We start from the raw sequence: 25510 nt of genomic DNA, 5'->3' as shown, positions 1-25510 counted from the left end.
GCTGCACGTTTAGAGAGCTCCGTCAGTAGCAACAGCAAATGCAGCTTCAGCCAAAACGAGCGCCAGGAACCTACAGCAGCCTCAGCTCAACCTGCCAGGAAACGCAGAGTAACATCGGGAAGGTTTCTGAACCTCGATACTCAAACTGCATCGTTGGGTCAGTTCCCTCCAGCCATATTGGTTCCTAACGCCATCAGTCAGCCAGATGACGTCAGCTCTTCCTGCAACTTTAGCAACTTTGGAGCTTCCCTGAACATCCGCGGGTCAGCTCAAACTGTCCACAATGTCAACAGGAGCAAACTATCCACAACAACTAAACATTGAACAACACAGAGGCAAGGCCAATACATTAAACCAAAAACCAATGGGCACATTCCCATAGCAACACAATCCTTGGACATTGGGTAACTCGGGAGTAATCCATCACCTGAACCAGGTGATTGTGGTGAGGAAGGTCAATGTTGTTTCTCTCACTCTCTCAGGTGGAAACGGGGGTCAACGTGGAATTCTCTTCCCCAGAAGGTGGTGGAGGCTGAGCATTGACATTTATTCAAGACAAAGTTAGACAGGGTGTTTTTTTCAGTCGAGGGTGTGGGAGGGTTATGTGGTCAGAAGGAAAGTGGAGCAGCCGTGACCCTGTTGAAGGGGAGAGCAGGCTGGATAGGCCGAATGTCCTTCTCCTGCCCCTAAGGCCCCTGTTCCTCTGCAGTTCCCATTGAGTGATTCTTCTGAGATAGACCCAGCTGATGAACCACTGCCAGTGACAGTATGTCTCCCTCTTCTGGAGCTCAGAGACAACTGACAAATCAACAACTCAGTTCCTCAACTCATTTCAGTCCCTGACTCTGCAGCTTACCTCTCGGTGTGTGCCTCAGTGCTCCAGGAGCCCCTGGGAGACAGACCATGGTGAAACAGCTCCCTGCACCTGGCCCACTCTTGCTACCATCACTGTGGGGATTGGTGGGCACTTAGTGACATTGTGATTAGAGTAACCCAGTGAATGGGAACAATAAATGCCATGTGCTAACCCCCATGCGGTCTCACATTTGGATCATAGTCCAATAAAACCCCATCCACGAGCTCATGCCTGGATTAGCAAAGGTCTATTCAACAAAGGGGGCATCATATTGGAGTTAGTGTCATCCTTGTTCCACACATGGAGTATTTTGTGGGACAGCTGCTGGAGAATAATCAGGAGGTGTCCAGTTGCTGTCGACACCCTCTCAAACAACAGCACTGAGGCCAGATCTCCAGCACAGATTGTCGCTGAGTAGAGACATTGAACTCCTCACCTTGACCGTCTGTCAGTCACTGTGTCTCAGAGATCAGACCTAACCCTAAACCCTTCATCAGTGCTCAGAAAGCTTGTGATTTCAAATAAACCTGTTGGACTACGAGCTGGTGTTGTGTGACTTCTGACCTTGCCCACCCCAGTCTGACACCGGCCCCTCCACATTAGAGGAAACCAGCAATCCCCACGTAGCTCAGGCTGAACACCAACAACAACTTCACAGATTATCAAAAGCTTTTGAGTTTGGGAATTCTACTCACAGAAACAGAGGAACAATGTATCCACACACATTGCATAGACGCTGAAAAACCCATGTGCAATTAGGTAGGATCCGAATATCACCGTCTGCAAATACAAGAACACGGTTATATTCACACACTGACTGACCGGTCACTGAAGATCACACACAGCTCAACAATCCCACAGAAATACCAAATTCATTCCAAAAGCCGGAGGGGACTGAAATTCAGAGAGACGGTTAAAACATCTCCAGAATCTCAGTGACACCAAACCCAGAGCACTGTTCACACGTGTAAAACAAAACGGAGGCAATGGACAACATGAAAAATGAACACACAGCTTCTCAGGCCACAAAGGTTAGTGACCCTCTGACAGTGCAGCACTCCCTCAGCACTGACCCTTTGACAGTGTGGCACTCCCTCAGCACTAACCCTCTGACAGTGCAGCCCTCCCTCAGCACTGACCCTCTGACAGTGCGGCGCTCCCTCAGCACTGACCCTCCGACAGTGCGGGCACTTCCTCAGCACTAACCCTCTGACAGTGCAGCACTCCCTCAGTACTGACCCTCTGACAGTGTGGCACTCCCTCAGCACTAACCCTCTGACAGTGTATCCCTCCCTCAGCACTGACCCTTCGACAGTGCATCACTACCCCAGCCTGATGGTGCCCTGGTTGTAATGACTGCGGGCTGGCTCCCCAGAAGCCTGGAGTAATGTTTATGTAAATGTGTTTGAGTCCCGCCATGACAAAAGATGAAATTTGAATTCAATTAGAAAGGAAATTAAATTGAAGCGAAGTCTTGTTGTACCCCAGGCTGGGTTTTATTCATGTCCTTTAGGGAAGGACATTTGTAATCTCACATTATCTGGGCTACAGGTGACTCCCGACTATACGGTTGGGACTGAATGTTAACTGTCCTCTGAAATGGATCGAGTAAGCCACTTCGGTGAAAGGATACTTTGGAACATGCTGTTGCTGTGTGACTCCCACAGCTTATGAACAAATAATAGATGTAGTTGAACATGGGACAATGGGGTGATGCACTTTGAGAAGAATAGAGGAACTGACTATGATGGAAATGGAGAAAGATTGCAGAAGCTAAACAACAGAGAGATTTGCATAAATCACAAAAAGGAACAAGCATCCAATTTCAGTGGGGGATAATAGGGAAGGCAAAAATAATGAGTCTTTACTTCAAAGGGAAAGGCTCATCCCAGATTTAGAGGGACTGTCTTATGAGGAGATGTTGAGTAGGTTGGGCCTGTACTCACTGGAGTTCAGAAGATTCAGAGGCTACCTTATTAAAACATATAAAGTTTTCAGAGATCAAGTCAAGAGGGGATGTGGAAAGGTGTTTCTGCCTGTGGGAGAATCGAGGACCAGGCAGGATAGCCTCAGAATAAGGAGTCAGCCATTTAACACAGAGAGGAGGAACATATTGAAGGTAGTGAATCTGTGGAATTCTTGAGCACAGAGCGCTGTCGAGGCTGGGCCATGACACATCATCAAGGCTGAGAGAGAGAGAGAGATGGTTTATCAGGAAGGAAATCAAAAGTTATGGGGAAAAGCCAGGAAAGTGGAGTTGAGGATTGCTGTGTGCAGTTCTGGTCACCACATTACAGAAAGGATGTAATTGCTCTGAACAATGTACTGAAAAAAATCAGATCAGCCATGATCTCATGGACCTGATAGGCCGAATGGCCTAGCCTGTTCTGAGCGCTAATGGTTTTACAGAGCCCCATGATGACCTTGACCTTGGGCTCATGCTGTTTGACATGTGACCCCTCTATACTGCTCTGTACCTGTAACATCTTCATTACTGTCCTGTTTTGGCACCATCACCTTGATCAATCGTTGTGATCTCTCTCCCTTAATTTGTCCAGGTCTGGATTACTCGTTACTTTGGTTAGACCTTTGACATGTGACTCTTATATCTGTCATGTTATTCCAGCCATTTTTTTTCCACCTAATTTTTAATTTTTTGTAATTATCTTTCTGCCTCATTTAATCGGATTACAGATCATCCCTCTGTTTGGTATTCAGTTGTTGACACTTTACTCACACTGTTTGACAGTTAGTTAAAAATTACACAACACCAGGTTATAGTCCAACAGGTTTATTTGGAAGCACCAGTTTTCAGAGCGCTGCTCCTTCATCAGGGGGCTGTGGAGGATAAGATCATGGTCACAGAATTTATAGCCAAAGGAGTCCAGTGTCATTGAAATGTGATACTGTAAGCAATTGAAGATTAAAACCTGCATCTTTTAGATTTGGATATGCTGGTTTCTGTTCTTTGATATTCCTTTGAACTTCTTGTGTGAACTTCTTTTAAATTACATTCTCAAGATAGCTCAGGTTTTTAGACAATATGTTTGAACTCTCTCTGTGTCCCAATGCTATGTCAGACTGACAAACCCTCTGTATAGTTTCACATATCCCATTATAAAAGATGAAAGTTTTAATCTAAGACTGTTTACTGTATCTCATCTCCCTGACACTGGAGTCCTTTGGCTATAAGTTCTGTGTCTTCCAATCTTAAACTCCACAACCACTTGATGAAGGAGCAGCGCTCCGAAAGCTAGTGCTTCCAAATAAACCTGTTGGACTACAACCTGGTGTTGTGTGATTTTTAACTTTGTCCACCCCAGTCCAACACAGGGACCTCCACATCATGTCTGATAGTTGATCACCTGCATAGAAATATTATTCAAAACTCCATTTGTTTAATCTTCTGATCTCTCTGCCCTTGATCTTTCTGATTATAATTTCTATGCCTGTATGCTTCTCTCTCACTTCACCTGACAAAGGCGCTATGCTCCGAAAGCTTTTGACTTCAAATAAACCTGTTGGATTGTAACTGGTGTCATGTGATTTCTGAATTTGAGCTCACAGCTCATGCCATGCTTGCCCAGAACAGCAGAGGGCAGTGTTCTCCACTGTTTGTAAGTGACTAACGGGTGTTTGCAAGTCAGAATTTCACTCACTAAGCGTAACACAGCTCTTCACTTTGGCCTTGTCTGTACATCACGCCTGTAGAACTGCACAAGCATCTGCTTCTGTAACATATAAACTAAGAAAATAGGAGCAGGAGTAGGCCACTCGGCCCTTCGAGCCTACTGCACTATTCAATATGATCATGGTTGATCATTCAACTCAATCCCCGTTCCTGCTTTCTCCCATCTTTCTACCCTTTGATCTTTAAGCCCCAAGAACAATATCTAAATCCTTCTTGAAAACATTCACTGTTTTGGTCTCAAAGACTTTCTGTGGCAGAGAATTCCACAGGCTCCCCACTCTCTGCGTGAGCTCAATAAGACTGACATAAAAGATCCACTAAAACAGTGACAAAGAGGTTGTAACTGGTTTGAAAGTCTACTCTATGAAAAAGCGATTGTTCAGGGAAGAGAGGGGAGAGGTGAGGAGAGAAAAATGTGACATTGCTGTTTAAGAAAGGGACAAAGGATAACCCAGGAAACTACAGATCTGTTGGTTTGACATCAGTGTGGGGAAACGGATAGAGGCCATAATGCAGGATAGGCTAAAATAAGGAGGACTTCAACAAAGCATTTGACAAATTTCCACATGGTAGACTGGTTAGCAAAGTGAGATCACTGGGAATCCAGGGGAAGCTAGTCAGTTGGATACAAAATTGGCTCAAAGGTGGTGGGGATTTGGAGGGTGGTGGTGGAGGGTTGTTTTTCAGACTGGAGGCCTGTGACCAGTGGAGTGCCAAAAGGATCAGTGTTGCGTCCACTACCTTTCATCATTTATATAAATGAATTGGATCTGAGCACAAGAGGTACAGTTAGTAAGTTGCAGATGACACCAAAATCGATGATGTAGTGGACAGCGAAGAGGGTTACCTCAGTTTACATTGGGATCTCGATCAATGGGCTGAGGAGTGGCATTTAGATAAATTTGGAAAGGAAAATCAGAACAGGGTTTATACACTTAACGGTAAGAACATAGAACATAGAACAGTACAGCACAGAACAGGCCCTTCGGCCCACGAAGTTGTGCCGAACATCTATCCTAGATTAAGCACTCATCCATGTACCTATCCAATTGCCGCTTAAAGGTCGCCAATGATTCTGACTCTACCACTCCCACGGGCAGCGCATTCCATGCCCCCACCACTCTCTGGGTAAAGAACCCACCCCTGACATCTCCCCTATACCTTCCACCCTTCACCTTAAATTTATGTCCCCTTGTAACACTCTGTTGTACCCGGGGAAAAAGTTTCTGACTGTCTACTCTATCTATTCCTCTGATCATCTTATAAACCTCTATCAAGTCACCCCTCATCCTTCGCCGTTCCAACGAGAAAAGGCCAAGAACTCTCAACCTATCCTTGTACGACCTATTCTCCATTCCAGGCAACATCCTGGTAAATCTTCTCTGCACCCTCTCCAAAGCTTCCACATCTTTCCTAAAGTGAGGCGACCAGAACTGCACACAGTACTCCAAATGTGGCCTAACCAAAGTCCTGTACAGCTGCAACATCACTTCACGACTCTTGAATTCAATCCCTCTGCTAATGAACGCTAATACACCATAGGCCTTCTTACAAGCTCTATCCACCTGAGTGGCAACTTTCAAAGATCTATGAACATAGACCCCAAGATCCCTCTGTTCCTCCACCTGACTAAGAACCCTACCGTTAACCCTGTATTCCGCATTCTTATTTGTTCTTCCAAAATGGACAACCTCACACTTGGCAGGGTTGAACTCCATCTGCCACTCCTCAGCCCAGCTCTGCATCATATCTAAGTCCCTTTGCAGCCGACAACAGCCCTCCTCACTGTCCACAACTCCACCAATCTTCGTATCATCTGCAAATTTACTGACCCACCCTTCGACTCCCTCATCCAAGTCATTAATAAAAATTACAAACAGCAGAGGACCCAGAACTGATCCCTGCGGAACTCCACTTGTAACTGGGCTCCAGGCTGAATATTTACCATCTACCACCACTCTCTGACTTCGACCGGTTAGCCAGTTTTCTATCCAATTGGCCAAATTTCCCTCTATCCCATGCCTCCTGAGTTTCCGCATAAGCCTACCATGGGGAACCTTATCAAATGCCTTACTAAAATCCATGTACACTACATCCACTGCTCTACCCTCATCCACATGCTTGGTCACCTCCTCAAAGAATTCAGTAAGACTTGTAAGGCAAGACCTACCCTTCACAAATCCGTGCTGGCTGTCCCTAATCAAGCAGTGTCTTTCCAGATACTCATAAACCCTATCCCTCAGTACCCTTTCCATTACTTTGCCTACCACAGAAGTAAGACTAACTGGCCTGTAATTCCCGGGGTTATCCCTATTCCCTTTTTTGAACAGGGGCACAACATTCGCTACTCTCCAGGTCCTGGGGAGTATCGTTGAACAGACAGACTGAGAGGTGCAGGTCTGCATGCAATATTCTAACAGTGGCCTAACCAATGTCCTGTACAGCCGAAACATGACCTCCCAACTCCTGTACTCAATACTCGGACCAATAAAGGAAAGCATACCAAACGTCTTCTTCACTATCCTATCTACCTGCGACTCCACTTTCAAGGAGCTATGAACCTGCATTCATGGGGGGCATGGGGGGAGGTGTGGAAGGCAGTTGGTATGTTTGCCTTGAGTATAGGAGTTGGGGAGGTTATGTTATGGCTTTACAGGACATGGTGACACCACATTTGGAATATTGCCTTCAATTCTAGTCGCCCTTCTATAGGAAGGATGTTGTTAAACTTCAGACAGTGCAGAAATGATTTACAAGGATATTGTCAGTTTGGGAGGGTTTGCGCTACAAGGAGAGGTTGAATAAGCTGGGGCTGTTTTCCCTGGAGCGTTGAAGGCTGAGGGGTGAACATCAAGGGTGTGGACAGGGTGTGCAGCCAAGGTCTTTTTCCCAGGGTAGGGGAGTCCAAAACCAGAGGGCATAGAGTCAGAGAGTCAGAGAGAAGTACAACATAGAAACAGACCTTTCAGTCCAACCCGTCCATGCTGACCAGATATCCCAACCCAATCTAGTCCCACCTGCTGGCACCCGGCCCATATCCATAGAACATAGAACATAGAAAAATACAGCGCAGTACAGGCCCTTCGGCCCTCGATGTTGCGCCGATCCAAGCCCACCTAACCTACACTAGTCCACTATCCTCCATATGCCGATCCAATGCCCATTTAAATGCCCAGAAAGAGGGAGAGACCACCACTGCTACTGGCAGGGCATTCCATGAACTCACGACTCGCTGAGTAAAGAATCTACCCCTAACATCTGTCCTATACCTACCACCCCTTAATTTAAAGCTATGCCCCCTTGTAATATCTGACTCCATACGTGGAAAAAGGTTCTCATGGTCAACCCTATCTAAACCCCTAATCATCTTGTACACCTCTATCAAATCTCCCCTAAACCTTCTTTTCTCCAATAAAACCCTTCCTATTCATATACTCATCCAGATGTCTTTTAAATGTTGCAATTGTACCAGCCTCCACCTCTTTCTCTGGCAGCTCATTCCATACACGTACCACCCTCTGTGTGAAAAAGTTGTCCCTTAGGTCACTTCTATATCCTTTCCCTCTCACCCTAAACCTATGCCCTCTAGTTCTGGACTCCCTGACCCCACAGAAAAGACCTTGTCTATTTAACTTATCCATGCTCCTCATGATTTTATAAACCTCTGTAAGGTCACCCCTTAGCTTCAGATGCCCCAGGGAAAACAGCCCCAGCCTGTTCAGCCTCTCCGGAAAGGTCAAACCCTCCAACCCTGGCAACATCCTTGTAAATCTTTTCTGAATCCTTTCAAGTTTCACAACATCGTTCTGATAGGAAGGAGACCAGAATTGCACGCAATATTCTAACAGTGGCCTAACCAATATCCTGTACAGCTGCAACATGACCTCCCAACTCCTGTACTCAATACTCTGACCAATAAAGGAAAGCATACCAAACGTCTTCTTCACTATCCTATCTACCTGCGACTCCACTTTCAAGGAGCTATGAACCTGCACGCCAAGGTCTCTTTGTTCAGCAACACTCCCCAGGACCTTACCATTAAGTGTATAAATCCTGCTCAGATTTGCTTTCCCAAAATGCAGCACCTCACATTTATCTGAATTAAACTCCATCTGCCACTTCTCAGCCCAATGGCCCATCTGATCAAGACCCGGCTGTAATCTGAGGTAACCTTCTTCGCTGTCCACTATACCTCCAATTTTGGTGTCATCTGCAAACTTACTAACTATACCTCCTATGTTCAGATCCCAATAATTTATATAAATAATGAAAAGTAGTGGACACAGCACTCAACTGGTCACACACCTCCAGTCTGAAAAGCAATATTCCACCACCAAGGAACTGAGGGATATCTTTTTCACGCAGAGGGTGGTGTGTGTATGGAATGAGCTGCCAGAGGAAGTGGTGGAAGCTGGTAAAATGGCAGCATTGCAAAGGCATCTGGATGGGTATATGAATAGGGTTTGGAGGGATATGGGCCAAAGGGTGGCAAAGGGCATTAAGTCAGTTTAGGATATCTGGTTGGCAAACGTGATTTCGAATGAATGGTCTGTTTCTGTGCTGTATCGCTCTATGACTAGACAGTTAACATGGCTTTGAAAAGGTAAGTCAGGTCTGACAAATTTAATTAAGTTTTATGATGATATGACACAGGCAGTGGATGAGGGTAATGCTGTAGATGTTGTATTTTTGGACTTTCAGCAAGCATTGGATATGGTACCACATGACAGGTTTGTTATCAAATCAGAAATGTTTGAGATGTTGGTCCTTGGTTGCCTGGATTAGAAGTTGGCTATAGGATAGGAAACAGAGGATAGGGAGAGATGGTTATCTCTCAGATTGGAGATATGTTGAAAGTGGCGTTGGGACCGTGGCTTTTTCTGATTCATATCAATGATTTGGAGAGGGATGCTGAGGGCAAAATCTCTAAATTTGTAGATGATACTTAAGTCAGGGAGAAGAGTGAACTGTGAGGATGATGCTGGGCAGCTTCAGAGGGACATTTAAAAGTTGGCCAAATGGCAGACACCTGGTGGTTGAATTTCAATGCAGAGAAATGTGGGGTAATGCATTTTGGAAGAAGAAACACAGAGACATACAGGCTCAATGCTACAAACTTGAGGGGAACTAGCTTTTGGAACGCTGCTATAAATTCTGTGTCTTCCAATCTTACACTCCACAACCACCTGATGAAGGAGTAGCGCTCCGAAAGCTAGTGCTTCTAATTAAACCTATTGGACTATAACCTGGTGTTGTGTGATTTTTAACTTTGTACACTCTAGTCCAATACCGGCACCTCCAGAACATGAGGAGAATACAGGAGCAGAGATACCTCAGGGTTCACGTGCGTAATTGAAGGTGGCCAGGCAAGTTGAAACAATTGTTAAGAAGGCATATAGGATCCTTGGTTTTATAAATGGAGGCATCCGCCTATAAAAGCTAGGAAGTGATGCTTGCACCTCTACAAATCATTGGTCAGACCACACTTGGAGTATTGTGTATAATTTTGGACATCATATTGAAGAAAGGATGTTAAAGCCCTGGAGAGAGTTCAAAGGAGATTTACTAGAATTATCCCAGGAATGAGAGTTTTTAGATACAAGGAAAGATTAGAGAGATTGGGTTTATTGTCCTTGAAGCAGGGAAGATTAAGAGGTGACCTTATTGAGGTGTTCAAAATTATGAACAGTCTGTAGTGTAGTTGTGACACAGTAAGGATATTCTGTTTCTTCTAGTTGGTATGTCAGTAACTAGGGGTCACAATTTCAACATTCTCAACAAGAGAGTTTGCAGTGAAATAAGGAGAAATTTCTTCATTCAGAGTGTTGTTGGGATTTGGGATGTGCTGCCTGGGAGAGTGGGAGAGTAGACTCCATTGGAGGGTTCAAAAGCGAGCTGGAGAGATATTTGAAAGTGATGACATTAGAGGGTGACTGAGATAGGACTGGAGAGTGGGACAAGCTGGGTAGCTCTTTCAGGAACCAGTACAGACACGATGGGTCAAATGGCCTCCTTCTTCGCTGTAAAATGCGACAATTCTATAAAAAGAAACGGGTGAAAGTGTTCAAAAGAATAAACAATGGGACCTGATCTCATCAGTGTGAGGGAGGCAAAACCATCGGGTTATCAATATCAAACAGTCACCAGGAAATTACATCAGGAATTCAGGGGAAACTGCATTCCCTGTGATACACACCCATTGCTGCAATGGGAAATAGTGAGGATCATGGTAACAGGTTGCAGGAGGATAGAGACGGCCTGGTCAGAGTTGGCTGATCAGAGGGAGGTAAGTGTGAGGTGATGCACTTGGACAGGACAAACAATGCAGGGGATTATAGGATAGACAGCAGACGCCCAGAAAACACTGAAGATCGCGGGACTGTGATATGCATATCCACTGGCCCCTTAGGGTATCACTACAGGAAGATAAAACCCTCAGCACTAACGCTCTGACAGTGGAGTGCTCTCTCACCACTGAACCTCCAACAGTGTAGCAATCCCTCAGCACTGACCCTCTGACAGTGCGGCACTCCCTCAGCACTGACCCCCTGACAGTGCAGCACTGACCCTCTGACAGTGCAGCACTCCCTCAGCACTGACCCCCTGACAGTGCAGCACTGACCCTCTGACAGTGCAGCACTCCCTCAGCACTGACCCCCTGACAGTGCAGCACTCCCTCAGTACTGACCCCCGACAGTGCGGCTCTCCCTCAGTACTGACCCTCGGACAGTGCTGCACTCCCTCAGCACTGTCCCTCTGACAGTGCTGCACTCCCTCAGCACTGACCCTCCGACAGTGCTGCACTCCCTCAGCACTGTCCCCCTGACCGTGAAGCACAGATCCTAATCAGCAAATTTTATTGAACAACTCTGTTCAAGCGATCGACTATCATTACCAGTAACAGAAAGAATTAACCTGTGTTCTTACAGCCCCTTTCACAGAACATGGATCAGTACTTGGGGCTACGATGTTGTGGCCATAACAGAGACGTGGGTTTCACGGGGGCAGGAATGGTTGCTTGATGTTCCAGGGTTTAGAACGTTTAAAAAGAACAGGGAGAGTGGAAAAGGAGGAGGGGGTGTAGCATTGCTAATCAGAGAGTGCATCACAGCGACAGAAACGAAGGTTATTGAGGAAGGTTTGTCTACTGAGTCACTTGGGTGGAAGTTAGAAACAGCAAGGGAACAGCCACCGTATTGGGAGTTTTCTACAGTCCCCCTTAATAGCAGTAGAGAGATTGAAGATCTCATAGGTGGGCAGATTCTGGAAAAATGCAGAAGTAGCAGGGTTGTTGTTATGGGTGACTTCAACTTTCTCAATATCGACTGGAACCTCCTAAGTGCAGATGGTTTGGATGGAGCCGTGTTTGGTAAAAGCAATGACTGCAGATGCTGGAAACCAGATTCTGGATCAGTGGTGCTGGAAGAGCACAGCAGTTCAGGCAGCATCCGAGGAGCAGCGAAATCGACGTTTCAGGCAAAAGCCCTTTATCAGGAATAAAGGCAGAGATCCTGAAGCGTAGAGAGATAAGCTAGAGGAGGGTGGGGGTGGGGAGAAAGTAGCATCATGTCGAGTTTGTTTCAAGACATGGTTGAAGAGCTTCAGGGCAGAGGAAATGACCTGGGAGTTGCAGTGGGAGAGGGACTCCCTGGGATTCTTGTAGAGAGAGGAGGAAAACTTCTTCAAGGCAGGCATCCTTGCAAGAGGATTCGCAGTAGGGTTAAAATCAACGAGGTAAACACAATGACTGCAGATGCAGGAAACTAGATTCTGGATTAGTGGTGCTGGAAGAGCACAGTAGTTCAGGTAGCATTTTGTCAGATGTGTTCAGGAGGGTTTCCTTACTCAGTATGTAGACAGGCCGACGAGGGGAGAGGCCACTTTGGATTTGGTGCTCGGCAACGAGCCAGGACAGGTGTCAGATCTCGCGGTGGGAGAGCACTTTGGTGACAGTGACCATCACTGCCTCACATTTACCATGGACTTGGAGAGGGAAAGGAGCAGTTACCAAGGGAAGGTATTTAATTGGGCAAAAGAAAATTATGACGCTATCAGACAGTAGTTGGGAAGTACAGACTGGGAGCAATTGTTCCACAGAAAGGGCACAGCAGACATGTGGAGACTGTTTAAGGAGCAGTTGTTGTGAGTGATGCACGAAATTGTTCCTCTGAGACAGGCAAGAAGGGGTAAAATTAAGGAACCCTGGATGACGAGAACAGAGGAGCTTCTCAGCAAAAGGAAGAAGGCAGCTTACACAAGGTGGAGGAAGCAAGCATCTAGTACAGCTTTACAGGATTACAGGCTTGCTAGAAAGGAGCTCAGAAATGGACTGAGGAGAGCCAGGAGGGGTCATGAAAAAGGCTTGGCAGGAAGGATTAGGGAGAAGTCAAAGGCATTATACTCATAAGTGAAGAATAAGAGAATGATGAGGGAGAAGGTAGGGCTAATCAGGGATAGCGTAGGGAACTTGTGCGTGGAGTCTGAGCAAATAGGGGAAAGCCCTAAATGATTTTTTTGCCTCAGTTTTCACTGAGGAAAGGGACCTTGTTGTGAATGAGAACTTAGAGGAGCTGGGAAACAGGCTTGACCAGATCAAAATTGATGAAGTTGATGTGCTAGAAATTTGACAAACATTAAGATTGATAAGTCCCCACGGCCAGACCAGATTTATCCTAGGCTGCTCCAGGAAGTGAGAAAGGAGGTTGCTAAGCCGCTGGCGAAGATCTTTGCTTCCTCACTCTCCACAGGAGACGTACTGGAGGATTGGAGGGAGGAAAATGTTGTTCCACTTTTCAAGAAGGGGAATAGGGAAATCCCTGGCAATTACAGACCAGTCAGTCTCACAGCTGTGGTCAGCAAAGGTTTGGAAAGAATTCTGAGGGATAGGATTTATGACTATTTGGCAAAGCATAGTGTGATTAAAGGCAGTCAGCATGGCTTTGTGAGGGGCAGGTCATGGCTCACAAATCTTATTGAGTTCTTTGAGAGGTGACGAGACAGGTCAACAAAGATCGAGCAGTGGATGTGGTGTATGGGGGCTTCAGCATGGCATTTGATAAGGTTCCCCATGGTAGGCTCAGGAAGTCAGGAAGTATGGGATACAGGGAGATTTGGCTATCTGGATTCAGAATTGGCTGGCTGACAGAAGGCAGAGAGTGGTTGTAGATGGAAAGTATTCTGCCTGGAGGTCAGTGTTGAGTGGGGTCCCGCAGGGCTCTGTTCTTGGGCCTCTGCTCTTTGTAGTTTTTATAAATGACTTGGATGAGGAGGTGGAGGGGTGGGTTAGTAAATTTGCAGATGACACAAAAGTTGGAGGTGTTGTCAATAGTATCGAGGGCTACTGCAGGCTGCAGCGTGACATAGACAGGATGCAGAGCTGGGCTGAAAAATGGCAGATGGAGTTCAACCTGGATGAATGCAAAGTGATGCATTTTGGAAGGTTGAACTTGAATGCTGAATATAGAATTAAAGACAGGATTCTTGGCAGTGTGGAGGAACAGAGGGATTTTGGTGTTCAAGTACATAGATCCCTCAAAGTTGCCACCCAAGTCGATAGGGTTGTTAAGAAAGCATATGGTGTTTTGGCTTTCATTAACAGGGGGATCGAATTTAAGAGCTGCAAGGTTTTGCTGCAGCTCTACAAGTCCCCGGTGAGACCACACTTGGAATATTGTGTCCAGTTCTGGTCGCCCTACTATAGGAAAGATACAGAGGCTTTGGAGAAGGTGCAAAGAAGATTTACCAGGATGCTGCCTGGACTGGAGGGCTTGCCTTACGAAGAAAGGTTGACTAAGCTCAGACTTTTCTCTCTGGAGAGAAGGAGGAAGAGAGGAGACCTGATGGAGGTGTACAAGGTAATGAGAGGCATGGATAGAGTCAATAGTCAGAGACTTTTCCCCAGGACAGGATGGACTGATATGAGGAGTCATAGTTTGAAGATATTAGGAGGAAGGTATAGAGGAGATGTCAGAGGTAGGTTCTTTATGCAGAGAGTTGTGAATGCATGGAATGCGGTGTCAGCGGTGGTGGTGGAAGCAGAGTCATTGAGGACATTTAAGTGACTGCTGGACGTGCACATGGATAGCAGTGAGTTGAGGGGTGCGTAGGTTAAGTTATTTTATTTTAGATTAGGAATAATCCTTGGTACAACATCGTGGGCCAGAGGGCCTGTTCTGTGCTGTACTGTTCTATGTTCTGTGTTCTGTCCCAGAGCACTTCCGGCCCTGGATGTATTTGACGTGTCTAACCTGTTCTACTGCAAGAGGCAGGCGCAGCCAATCAGTGAGCAGCCTGCTCTCTCACACAGCGATGGGCTGATAATCCTTTTTGAGGAATTAATATTAGACTGAGCACACAGGGAGGAGCTGTGTCTGTCCTCTCACAATGAGCAACAAGTGCATTTGGCCATCAGTTGGAGGAAAGGCAGGAGACCTGCCCTTGGATTCTGGGGACCATTCTCTTCTTTATCTGTCAATCAATCTCCAATCCCCAAAAAACAGGATCTGGTCATTCTCACACCTTGGTCAGTGGGAACTTGCTGTGCCTCAGCTGGGGGCTGGGGGCTCTCCCACATTATAACAGTGACAAATACTTTAAACTGCTCTGCCTTATTGGATCTGAAGCAGATATCCTAAGGCACTATTGAAATGCGACTGTTCGTTGAAGTTGCATTTTTCCAGTGGAGTCACAGGAGAACGAAGGGAGTGAATTACTTACCACCAGAGGGACCCAGTAATAGTTTAATGATGGTGCTTCACCAGCGATGATCGATATCCTTTGTGTAAAGAAGAAAAAAGCCAGCACTCCTGGACACAAAATAAGAATCAGAATCACCGGCTTTCAAATCTGACAGAAAGGAAATGCAACAACAACCACTTGCGATTACATAGCCCCTCTTAAGGTGATCCATGTGAGTGTTACCAGGCAGCATCTGACACTGAGGCACAGCGGGGATGGTGGGACAGGTCAATGGAAGCTCGATGTGAGGAGGAGGCTTTCAGCACCATCGTAAACAGCAAGAAAGAGGCAAAGAGACTCCGGGATGGGATTCAAGAGTTTAGGGCGCACGCAGCTGAGGGCAGGGTCAGCAAGGCTGGAGTGATTACCATCAAAGGCTGGAGTTGGATCAACACTGAAAGATCTTGGAGGATTGTGGGGCTGAGAGACTTTGCATTGTTAATTAATTATGAAGGGACCACAGAGAGTCAATCAGGAGTGTTTTCAGGGGCAGGAGGGTGAGGGAGCAGAGGGAGACAGATTGCAGGGAGTCGGGGAGACAGGGAGGTGAGGGGGATTATTTTACACAGTGAGTTGTTGGGATCTGGAAGATGTTGCCTGAAAGGACAGTGGGAGCAGATTCAGTGATAACTTTCAAAAGGGAATGAGGAAACACTAGGAAATTAAATGTTTGCACAGCCATGGATAAAGAGCGAGGGGTGTGATTTTAAGCAAAGAGAGAGTTTCCCTTCACACAGGGGAAAGTTTTTGATGGAGGGAGATTAACCGCAGAGCAGATCGAGTCCAAGTACTTACCGACACCCCCAACAATCAGCAACTTGCCGAGTAATAAAAGAAAATCCGTCACTTTATCCAACACAGCGACTCTGCCAATGGAAACATAACACTGGATTCATGAGTCTATAAGGAGGAAGACTGACTTTCTGAATGACTCGCTCTCTGCCCACCCCACTCACAGTAGGAGTCTGGGAAACCTCATGTGGGACACCTGAGAGGTTTACAAGGTTATGATGCTCTTGGTTAAAAAAATCACACAACCCCAGGTTATAGTCCAACAGGTTTATTTGGAAGCACTAGCTTTCGGAGCGCTGCTCCTCCTGATGAAGGGGCAGCGCTCCGAAAGCTAGCGTGCTTCCAAATAAACCTGTTGGACTCTAACCTGGGGTTGTGTGATTTTTAACTTTGTACACCCCAGTCCAACACCGTCATCTCCAAGTCATGATGTTCTGGGACTGTCTTTGCAAGTTTAAGATTAAACAGATTAGAGTTGGACGGTCTGTGGTGAAATCAGTGTGACCATTAACCTGACCCCCGATTGGTGAAGATTAAAGGAAGACCAAGACAGTTTGACTGTGAAGAGGGTGGAAGGCATTTCAGACACATGATAGCGGCCGGGTGTTAACAGCAGAGACTGGGGATCTCCAGGGTTCCGAAAACTGCTGGGAATGTCAAGCAGTAAACTGCTGTGCTTTGAACTGTCCACTTACACAGACAAACAGGGATTGGGCTGTGAAACAGACAAAACCAGCATTTCACAGGGGCCGTGTGAGTCACACTGTCATGGGGAAGGGGACAGAGCAAGCCATTATAAAGATCAGGTTGCAGGCCTTCCTGCAGTACCACAGAAAATCAAAGAGAGTGCTTCGGAGCTGCATGGATCTGAGAATCAGGCAGAAACACTGGTTCACTGAACAGAGGGGGAACAGAACGGAATAAATCTGTGCAGAGTTACAATGAGGCTGGAGGAGTCCACAAACTCCAGCCAGAGGTAGAACCATGGGGAAAAGAAAATACCCAGCGATTTCTGCTTCTGTTTGTCTCAAATCACTAGCTCTGTGCTTGGGAGGATGGATAGGCAATGAATCTTTGGAAGTTTACAGTCACTTTGGATTGATTTTGGATGAATAACATCAAAGAGAGTGTTAACCATATTGGGAATGTATACCTTGGGATGGTACAATATAATGGCATTATTTTCTTAATGTTTTCAGGTATTGGTTCAGATAAACGCCTTGCTTTTCTCTCTGCCTTTAAGGCACTTTCTGAAATCGATCTCTTTGATCAACGTTTCATTTCTGTTCAAATCCCTTTTCGTGGCTCAGTGTCAGATCATATTTAATATTCTTCCTGTGAGACAGCTCGAGATATTGTGGGATATTAAAGATACCAAAGAAATACAGTACACATTCAACTCATTTCTGCCAATAAATACCCCTGGTGTGCAATGGGGGACAGTGTAGAGGGAGCATTACTCTATCTCTAACCCTGTGCTTTCCCTGTGCTGGGGGTGTTTGTTGGGGGGGGACATTGTAGAGCGAGCTTTACACTCTGTACCAAACCCCATGCAGTCCCTGCCCTGGGAGTGTTTGATAGGGACAGTACTGAGGGAGCTTTACCGTGTAACTAACCTCATGCTGACCCTGTCCTGGGAGTGTTTGATGGGGGACAGTGCAGAGGAAGCTTTGCTCTGTATCTAACCCCGTGCTGTCCCTGTCCTGGGAGTGTTTGATGGGGACAGTGCAGAGGGAGTTTTACTCTGTACCTAACCCCGTGCTATTCCTGCCAATGAGCCTCTTCCCCACGTCTGACAATGGGAGTGGAATCTGACACAAGGTGAACCCAAGGCTGATGTTGGCCTGGTATAGAGCAAGGACATATCCCCTACTCCAGGAAGGAGAGACTGGCCTTGAGGGGGGCAGAGTAGATTCACCACAATGATCCTGGGGAGAAAAGGGTTAAACGATGAGGACCGGTGAGATGGAATATTTTTTATTCTTTCCTGAGACATGGCATCACTGGCTGGACCCAGGATTAATTGCCCGTCCCTAGTTGCCCCTTGAGAAGATGGGGGTGAGCAGCCTTCTTGAACCACTGCAGTCCATGTGTTGTAGGTTAACCCACAATGCCCTCAGGGAGGGAATTCCAGGATTCCTACCCAGCAACACTGAAGGAACAGTGATATACTTCCAACTCAGGATGGTGAGTGGCTTGGAGGGGAACTTGCAGGGGGGTGATGTCCCCAATAATAAGACCCGTTGTGGTAAGCAGGTAAGTGCTACATTTTGCTTGTTTGTTTCTTTAGATCCAGTTTTCTTTTTAAAGTTTACCTTTTAGAGGGATGGCAGCGAAGGCAGTGCAATGTTCCTCTTGCAAGATGTATGAGGTGAGGGAAGCCATTAGCGTCCCTGCTGATTACACTTGCAGGAAGTGCACCCATCTCCAGCTCCTCCATGACCGTGTTAGGGAACTGGAGCTGGAGTTGGATGAACTACGGATCATTCGGGAGGCAGAAGTGGTCATAGATCAGAGCTTTAGGGAAGTAGTTACTCCGAACGTTATAGACAGATGGGTGACAGTGAGGGGGAGTGGGAGGTAGCAGCCAGTGCAGAGACCCCTGCGGCCGTTCCCCTCAAGAACAAGTATACCGTTTTGGATACTTGTGGGGGGGGGGGACTTACCAGGAGTAAGCAACGAGGTTCAGGCCTCTGGCACGGAGCCTGTCCCCATTGCTCAGAAGGGAAGGGTGGAGAAAGGTAGAGCAATAGTTATTGGGGACTCGATAGTGAGGGGTACAGACAGACGGTTTTGTGGGGGCGAGAGAGACTCACGTTTGGTATGTTGCCTCCCAGGTGCAAGGGTTCGTGATGTCTCTGATCGCGTTTTCCGGGTCCTTAAGGGGGAGGGGGAGCAGCCCCAGGTCGTGGTCCACGTTGGCACCAACGACATAGGTAGGAAGAGGGATGAGGATGTTAGGCAGGCTTTCAGGGAGCTAGGTTGGAAGCTCAGAGTTAGAACAAACAGAGTTGTTGTCTCTGGTTTGTTACCCGTGCCACGTGATAGAGAGTCGAGGAATAGGGAGAGAGAACAGTTAAATGCGTGGCTACAGGGATGGTGCAGGAGGGAGGGATTCCGGTTTCTGGACAACTGGGGTTCTTTCTGGGGAAGGTGGGACCTCTATAAACAGGATGGTCTACACCTGAACCTGAGGGGCACCAGTATCCTTGGGGGGAGGTTTGCTAGTGCTCTTTGGGGGGGTTTAAACTAACTCTGCAGGGGCATGGGAACCTGGACTGTAGCTTTAGGGTACAGGACCTTGAGTGTAGGGAGGTTAGGAACATGGCATCGATCTCGAAGGAGGGTGCCGGTAAACAGGAAGGTGGCTTGAAGTGTGTATACTTCAATGCCAGAAGTATAAGAAATAAGGTAGGTGAACTTGCAGCGTGGGTTGGTACCTGGGACTTCGACATTGTGGCCATTATAGAGACGTGGGTAGAACAGGGACAGGAATGGCTATTGCAGGTTCCAGGGTTTAAATGTTTTAGTAGGGTCAGAGGTGGGGGCAAAAGAGGGGGAGGTGTGGCATTGCTTGTCAAGGATAGTACTACAGCGGTGGAAAGGACGATGGAGGAAGACTTGCCATCTGAGGTAGTTTGGGCTGAGGTTAGAAATAGGAAAGGTGAGGTCACCCTGTTAGGAGTTTTCTACAGTCCTCCTAATACTTCGAGAGACGTAGAGGAAAGTATTGCAAGGATGATTCAGGAGAAGAGTGAAAGTAATAGGGTGGTTGTTATGGGGGACTTTAACTTCCCAGATATTGACTGGGAAAGCTATAGCTCGAGTTCGTTAGATGGGTCGGTTTTTGTCCAATGTGTGCAGGAGGGATTCCTGACACAATGTGTAGACAGGCCAACAAGAGGTGAGGCTATACTGGATTTGGTTCTAGGTAATGAACCAGGCCAGGTGTTAGACTTGGAGGTAGGTGAGCACTTCGGGGACAGTGACCACAACTTGATGACTTTTACTCTAGTGATGGAGAGGGATAAGTGTGCACTGCAGGGCAAGAGTTATAGCTGGGGGCAGGGAAATTATGATGCGGTGAGGCATGACTTAGGATGTGTGGATTGGAAAAATAGGCTTCAAGGGAAGGACACAAATGATACGTGGAGCTTGTTCAAGGAGCAGCTATTGGGTGTCCTTGATAAGTATGTACCTGTCAGGCAGAGAGGAAAGGGTCTTGTGAGGGAGCTGTGGTTTAATAAGGAATTGGAATCCCTTGTGAAAGGGAAGAGGGCGGCCTATGTAAAGATGAGGCGTGAAGGTTCATTTGGGGCGATTGAGAGTTATAAGGTAGCCAGGAAGGATCTAAAGAGAGAGCTAAGAGCAGCGAGAAGGGGACATGTAAAGTCCTTGGTTGGTAGGATTAGGGAAAACCCAAAGGCTTTCTATAGGTATGTCAGGAATAAAAGGATGACTAGAGTAGGTATCGGTCCAGTCAAGGATAGTAGTGGGAAGTTGTGCATGGAGGCGGAGGAAATTGGAGAGACACTAAATCAATACCTTTCGTCAGTATTCACTCAGGAACAGGACATTGTTGCCGATGTGAATATTGAGTCACAATTAATTAGAATGGATGGCTTTGAGATATGTAGGGAAGAGGTGTTGGAAATTCTGGAAAGGGTGAAAATAGATAAGTCCCCTGGGCCTGATGGCATTTATCCTAGGATCCTCTGGGAAGCTAGGGAGGAGATAGCAGAGCCATTGGCCTTGATTTTTATGTCGTCGTTGTCTACAGGAATAGTGCCAGAAGACTGGAGGATAGCGAATGTAGTCCCCTTGTTCAAGAAGGGGAGTATGGACAGCCCTAGTAACTATAGGCCAGTGAGTCTCACTTCTGTCGTGGGCAAAGTCTTAGAGAGAATTGTAAGGGATAGGATTTATGAACATCTGGATAGGAATAATGTGATCAAGGATAGTCAGCATGGTTTTGTGAAGGGCAGGTCATGCCTCACAAACCTTATTGAGTTCTTTGAGAAGGTGACCAAGGAAGTGGACGAGGGTAAAGCAGTAGATGTGGTGTATATGGATTTTAGTAAGGCGTTTGATAAGGTTCCCCATGGTAGGCTACTGCAAAAATTACGGAGGTATGGCATTGAGGGTGCATTAGAGGTTTGGATTAGGAATTGGCTGGCTGGAAGGAGACAGAGGGTAGTAGTTGATGGTAAAGGTTCATCTTGGAGTGCAGTTACTAGCGGTGTTCAACAAGGATCTGTTTTGGGACCATTGTTGTTTGTCATTTTTACAAATGACCTGGAGGAGGGGCTTGAAGGCTGGGTGAGCAAGTTTGTGGATGATACGAAAGTCGGTGGAGTTGTGGACAGCGAAGAAGGATGTGGCAGGTTACAGCGGGATATAGATAAGTTGCAGAGCTGGGCAGAAAGGTGGCAAATGGAGTTCAATGTAGCTAAGTGTGAAGTCATTCACTTTGGTAGGAGTAACAAGAAGATGGAGTACTGGGCTAATGGTCGGATACTTGGTAGTGTGGATGAGCAGAGGGATCTTGGTGTCCATGTACACAGATCTCTGAAAGTTGCCACCCTGGTAAATAGTGCTGTGAGGAAGGCATATGGTGTACTGGGCTTTATTGGTAGAGGAATTGAGTTCCGGAGTCCTGAGGTCATGTTGCAGTTGTATAAGACTCTGGTGCGGCCTCATCTGGAGTATTGTGTGCAGTTTTGGTCGCCATACTATAGGAAGGATGTGGAGGCAATGGAACGGGTGCAGAGGAGGTTTACCAGGATGTTGCCTGGCATGGTAGGAAAATCGTGTGAGGAAAGACTGAGGCACTTGGGGCTGTTCTCATTGGAGAAAAGAAGGTTTAGGGGAGATTTGATAGAGGTGTACAAGATGATTAGGGGTTTAGATAGGGTTGACACTGAGAACCTTTTTCCGCTAATGGAGTCAGCTGTTACTAGGGGACACAGCTTTAAATTAAGGGGTGGTTGGTATAGGACAGATGTTAGGGGTAGATTCTTTACTCAGCGAGTCGTGAGTTCATGGAATGCCCTGCCAGTAGCAGTGGTGGACTCTCCCTCTTTATGGTCATTCAAGCGGGCATTGGATAGGCATATGGAGGTTATTGGGCTAGTGTAGGTTAGGTAGGCTTCGGTCGGTGCAACATCGAGGGCCGAAGGGCCTGTACTGCGCTGTATCCTTCTATGTTCTATGTTTCTGCTGCCCTTGTCCTTCCAGATGGATGTGATTCTGGGTTTGGAAGGTGCGGACTGAGAACATTTGATGAACTTCTGCAGTGCATCTTGTACATGGTACACATTGCAGCTAATGAGCGTTGGTGCTGGAGGGAATGGATGCTTGTGGATGTGGTGCCAATCCAGTGGGGGCTGCTTTGTCTTGGATGGTGCCAAGCTTCTTGAGTGTTGTTGGAGCTGCCCCCCTCCAGGCAAGTGGGGAGTATTCCATCACACTCCTGACTTGCGGATGGTGAAAGTGAGGATTGCAGATGCTGGAGATTAGAGTCAAGAGTGCTGTGCTGATAAAGCATAGCAGGTCAGGCAGCATCCGAGGAGTATTGATGTTTTGGGCATAAGTCTTCCTTGTAGATGGTGGACAGGCTTTGCGTAGTCAGGAGGTGAGTTACTCACCATGGTATCCCTAGCCTCTGACCTGCTGTTGTAGCCACTGTGTTTATGTGCTGAATCTCGGTGACTTTCTGGACAATGGTAACTCCCAGGATGTTGATAGTGCCGATTTTAGTAGTGGCAACATATCAAGGATAGTGGTCAGATTCTCTCTTATTGTACATGGTCATCATGTGGCGCAAACGTTTCTTGCTATTTGACAGCCCAATCTTGAATATTGTTCAGTTCTTGTTTCATTTGGACATGGACTGCTTCAGTATCTGAGGTGCTGTACATTGTACAATCACTGGCAAACATCCTGATTTTGATAAGGATTGGGCTTGTGTTTTCTTGAGTATAGAAGATTAGGAGGCAACTTGATCAACGTATTTTTAGGAAGGATTTAAGAGGGTTGATAGTGAGAATTTATTTTCTTTGATATTTATGGGGAAGGGATCCGTAATTTCAAAATTGGAACTGGGCCCTTCTGGGGATGACGTTGGGAAGCACTTTTCCACAGAGAGGGTGATGGAAATCCGGGATTCCAGGGCTTAGTCACGAGATAATAACCGTTTCTTGACAAGTCTCACCTCACCACATTCCTCATCAGTAAATAGAAGGCATCCTTTGCAGATGTGCAGAAGTTTTTACCATAAATGGCGATCTGAAAGAAGGGAAGTTGACAAACTTCACATTTATATCATGCCTTTCACAACGTTAGAGTGTAAACATTCAACACATTGATCACTGACAGTAACAAGTGATACTGAAATTCCCAGGCAGTGAGAATGGGCAGAGACTCACCATTATATAGGCATTTCTGTTGAGAAATTTGATGAATTTTTCCAGACACCAAAAGCAACATTTCAGGCAGCAGAACAGGAACTTGGCAAATTTGTTCTGTGCACCTGAGGGTAAAGCAACAAGCTCTGAATTAATCCATAATCACGCAGAAACACGGGAACACAGGAATGCTGGAACATGGGAAAACGGGAATGCAGGAACACAGGAACATGGGAACACGGGAACGCGGGAAAGCGGGAACACAAACACGGGAACGCGGGAACACGGGAATGCAGAAACAAAGGAACGCGGGAACATGGGAACACGGGAACACAGGGACATGAGAAAATGGGAACGTGGAAATGTGGGAACACAGGAACATGGAAACACAGGAACGCAGGAACATGGGTACGCAGGAACACGGGAATGCAGGAACATGGGAACACAGGAACACGGGAACGTGGAACAGAAATATGGGAACACAGGAACATGGGAATGCGGGAACACGGGAAAACAGGAATGCGAGAACCTGGGAACGCAGGAAAGTGGGAATGCGGGAACATGGGAATGTGGGAACACAGAAAGATGGGAATGCGGGTACACGGGAATGCGGGAGCACAGAAATGCAGGAACAAAGGAACACGGGAACATGGAAATACGGGAACATGGGAAAATGGGAATGTGGGAACATGGAAATGTGGGAACACAGGAACACAGAAACATGGGCATGCAGGAATGCAGGAACACAGGAACATGGGAACACGTGAACACAGAACGTGGGAACGCAGGAACACAGGAATATAGGAACATGGGAACACGGGAACACAAGAATGCAGGAACACTGGAACGCAGAATCATGGGAACGCATGATTGCAGGAAGACAGGAATGTAGAGCAGAGGTGGAGGCCATTCAGCCTCTCCTGCTTGTGGCAGCTTCTTGAAAGATCTCCAATCAGCCTCACATTGCTGCCCCTCCCCATAATCCTGCAGCTGTTTTCATGTTAAGTATTTATCCAATTCTCTCGTGAAAGTAATCATTGAACAGGATATTTCAGGCAGCACCTTCCAGTTCCTAACACTTCACTGTGTAAAACAATCCCCCTCAACTCCCCCTCTGCGGATTTTCCCCAATTCCATTCAATCTGTCTCCCTCTGCTCCCTCACCCTCCTGCCCCTGAAAACACTTCCTCCTGATTTACTCCATCAAAACTTCCTCCCAGTACCAATTTACAGGAACAATTTAAACTAATTGCAATATAATACAAGAGTCCCACCCTCCAAACCAGACACATGACATCACCACCCACTGGACGAAGGTTGTCATCACAATGTGACGTGCGTACAGAGGAAGCTCCATTATAAATACTGGCAAAGGAACTTATGATGAAGGTACAAAACATCAGGACGAGGTATAAAGATGTGACTTCCAAAGTAAACCCCATCTGTTAACTCAAACACTGAACCTGTGTAAAATTAACTTTCCTCTCCCTTTAACCCACTTCAAAAGCAGATGACACTGAGTCTGAGACTGAGTAAATTTACAGTTATGCCCACTGAAGGTGTCTCAGCATACTGTGGGATCACATGGGAGTTAACCCTGAACATTTCACCTGAGTCAATGTTTCACATTCCACCCCATCTATATCTTACCGCACCATCACATCAACTTCTCCCATATCGGACTTCTGCTGCTTCAGACACCCACACTCTCTGTGATTCACACACCCACTCTCTCTGTGACACACACACCCACTCTCTCTGTGATACACACACCCACACTCTCTGTGATTCACACACCCACTCTCTCTGTGACACACACACCCACTCTCTCTGTGATACACACACCCACACTCTCTGTGATTCACACACCCACACTCTCTGTGACACACACACCCACTCTCTCTGTGACACACACACCCACACTCTCTGTGATACACACACCCACTCTCTCTACGATACACACACCCACACTCTCTGTGATACACACACCCACTCTCTCTACGATACACACACCCACTCTCTCTGTGA

At 46.7% G+C, this 25510-nt stretch overlaps 1 protein-coding gene across 5 annotated transcripts in view; it reads right to left on the bottom strand.

The window, feature by feature from the left end:
• Positions 1-25510, bottom strand: part of LOC132819204 (choline transporter-like protein 5) — a 291145-nt gene that overhangs the window by 8683 nt on the left and 256952 nt on the right. For all 5 annotated transcript variants that reach the window (XM_060830657.1, XM_060830660.1, XM_060830658.1 and 2 more), the window contains 5 exons: positions 23504-23607; positions 23290-23363; positions 16080-16150; positions 15264-15352; positions 1552-1636 (listed from right to left, as the gene is read on the bottom strand). In XM_060830657.1, coding sequence (XP_060686640.1) covers positions 1552-1636; positions 15264-15352; positions 16080-16150; positions 23290-23363; positions 23504-23607 — 423 coding nt within the window. The remainder of the gene's footprint in view (positions 1-1551; positions 1637-15263; positions 15353-16079; positions 16151-23289; positions 23364-23503; positions 23608-25510) is intronic.

The sequence above is a fragment of the Hemiscyllium ocellatum genome, chromosome 9, assembly GCF_020745735.1.
Source record: "Hemiscyllium ocellatum isolate sHemOce1 chromosome 9, sHemOce1.pat.X.cur, whole genome shotgun sequence".
NCBI classification, from domain to species: domain Eukaryota; kingdom Metazoa; phylum Chordata; class Chondrichthyes; order Orectolobiformes; family Hemiscylliidae; genus Hemiscyllium; species Hemiscyllium ocellatum.
This window is presented reverse-complemented; position numbering and strand designations above follow the sequence as displayed.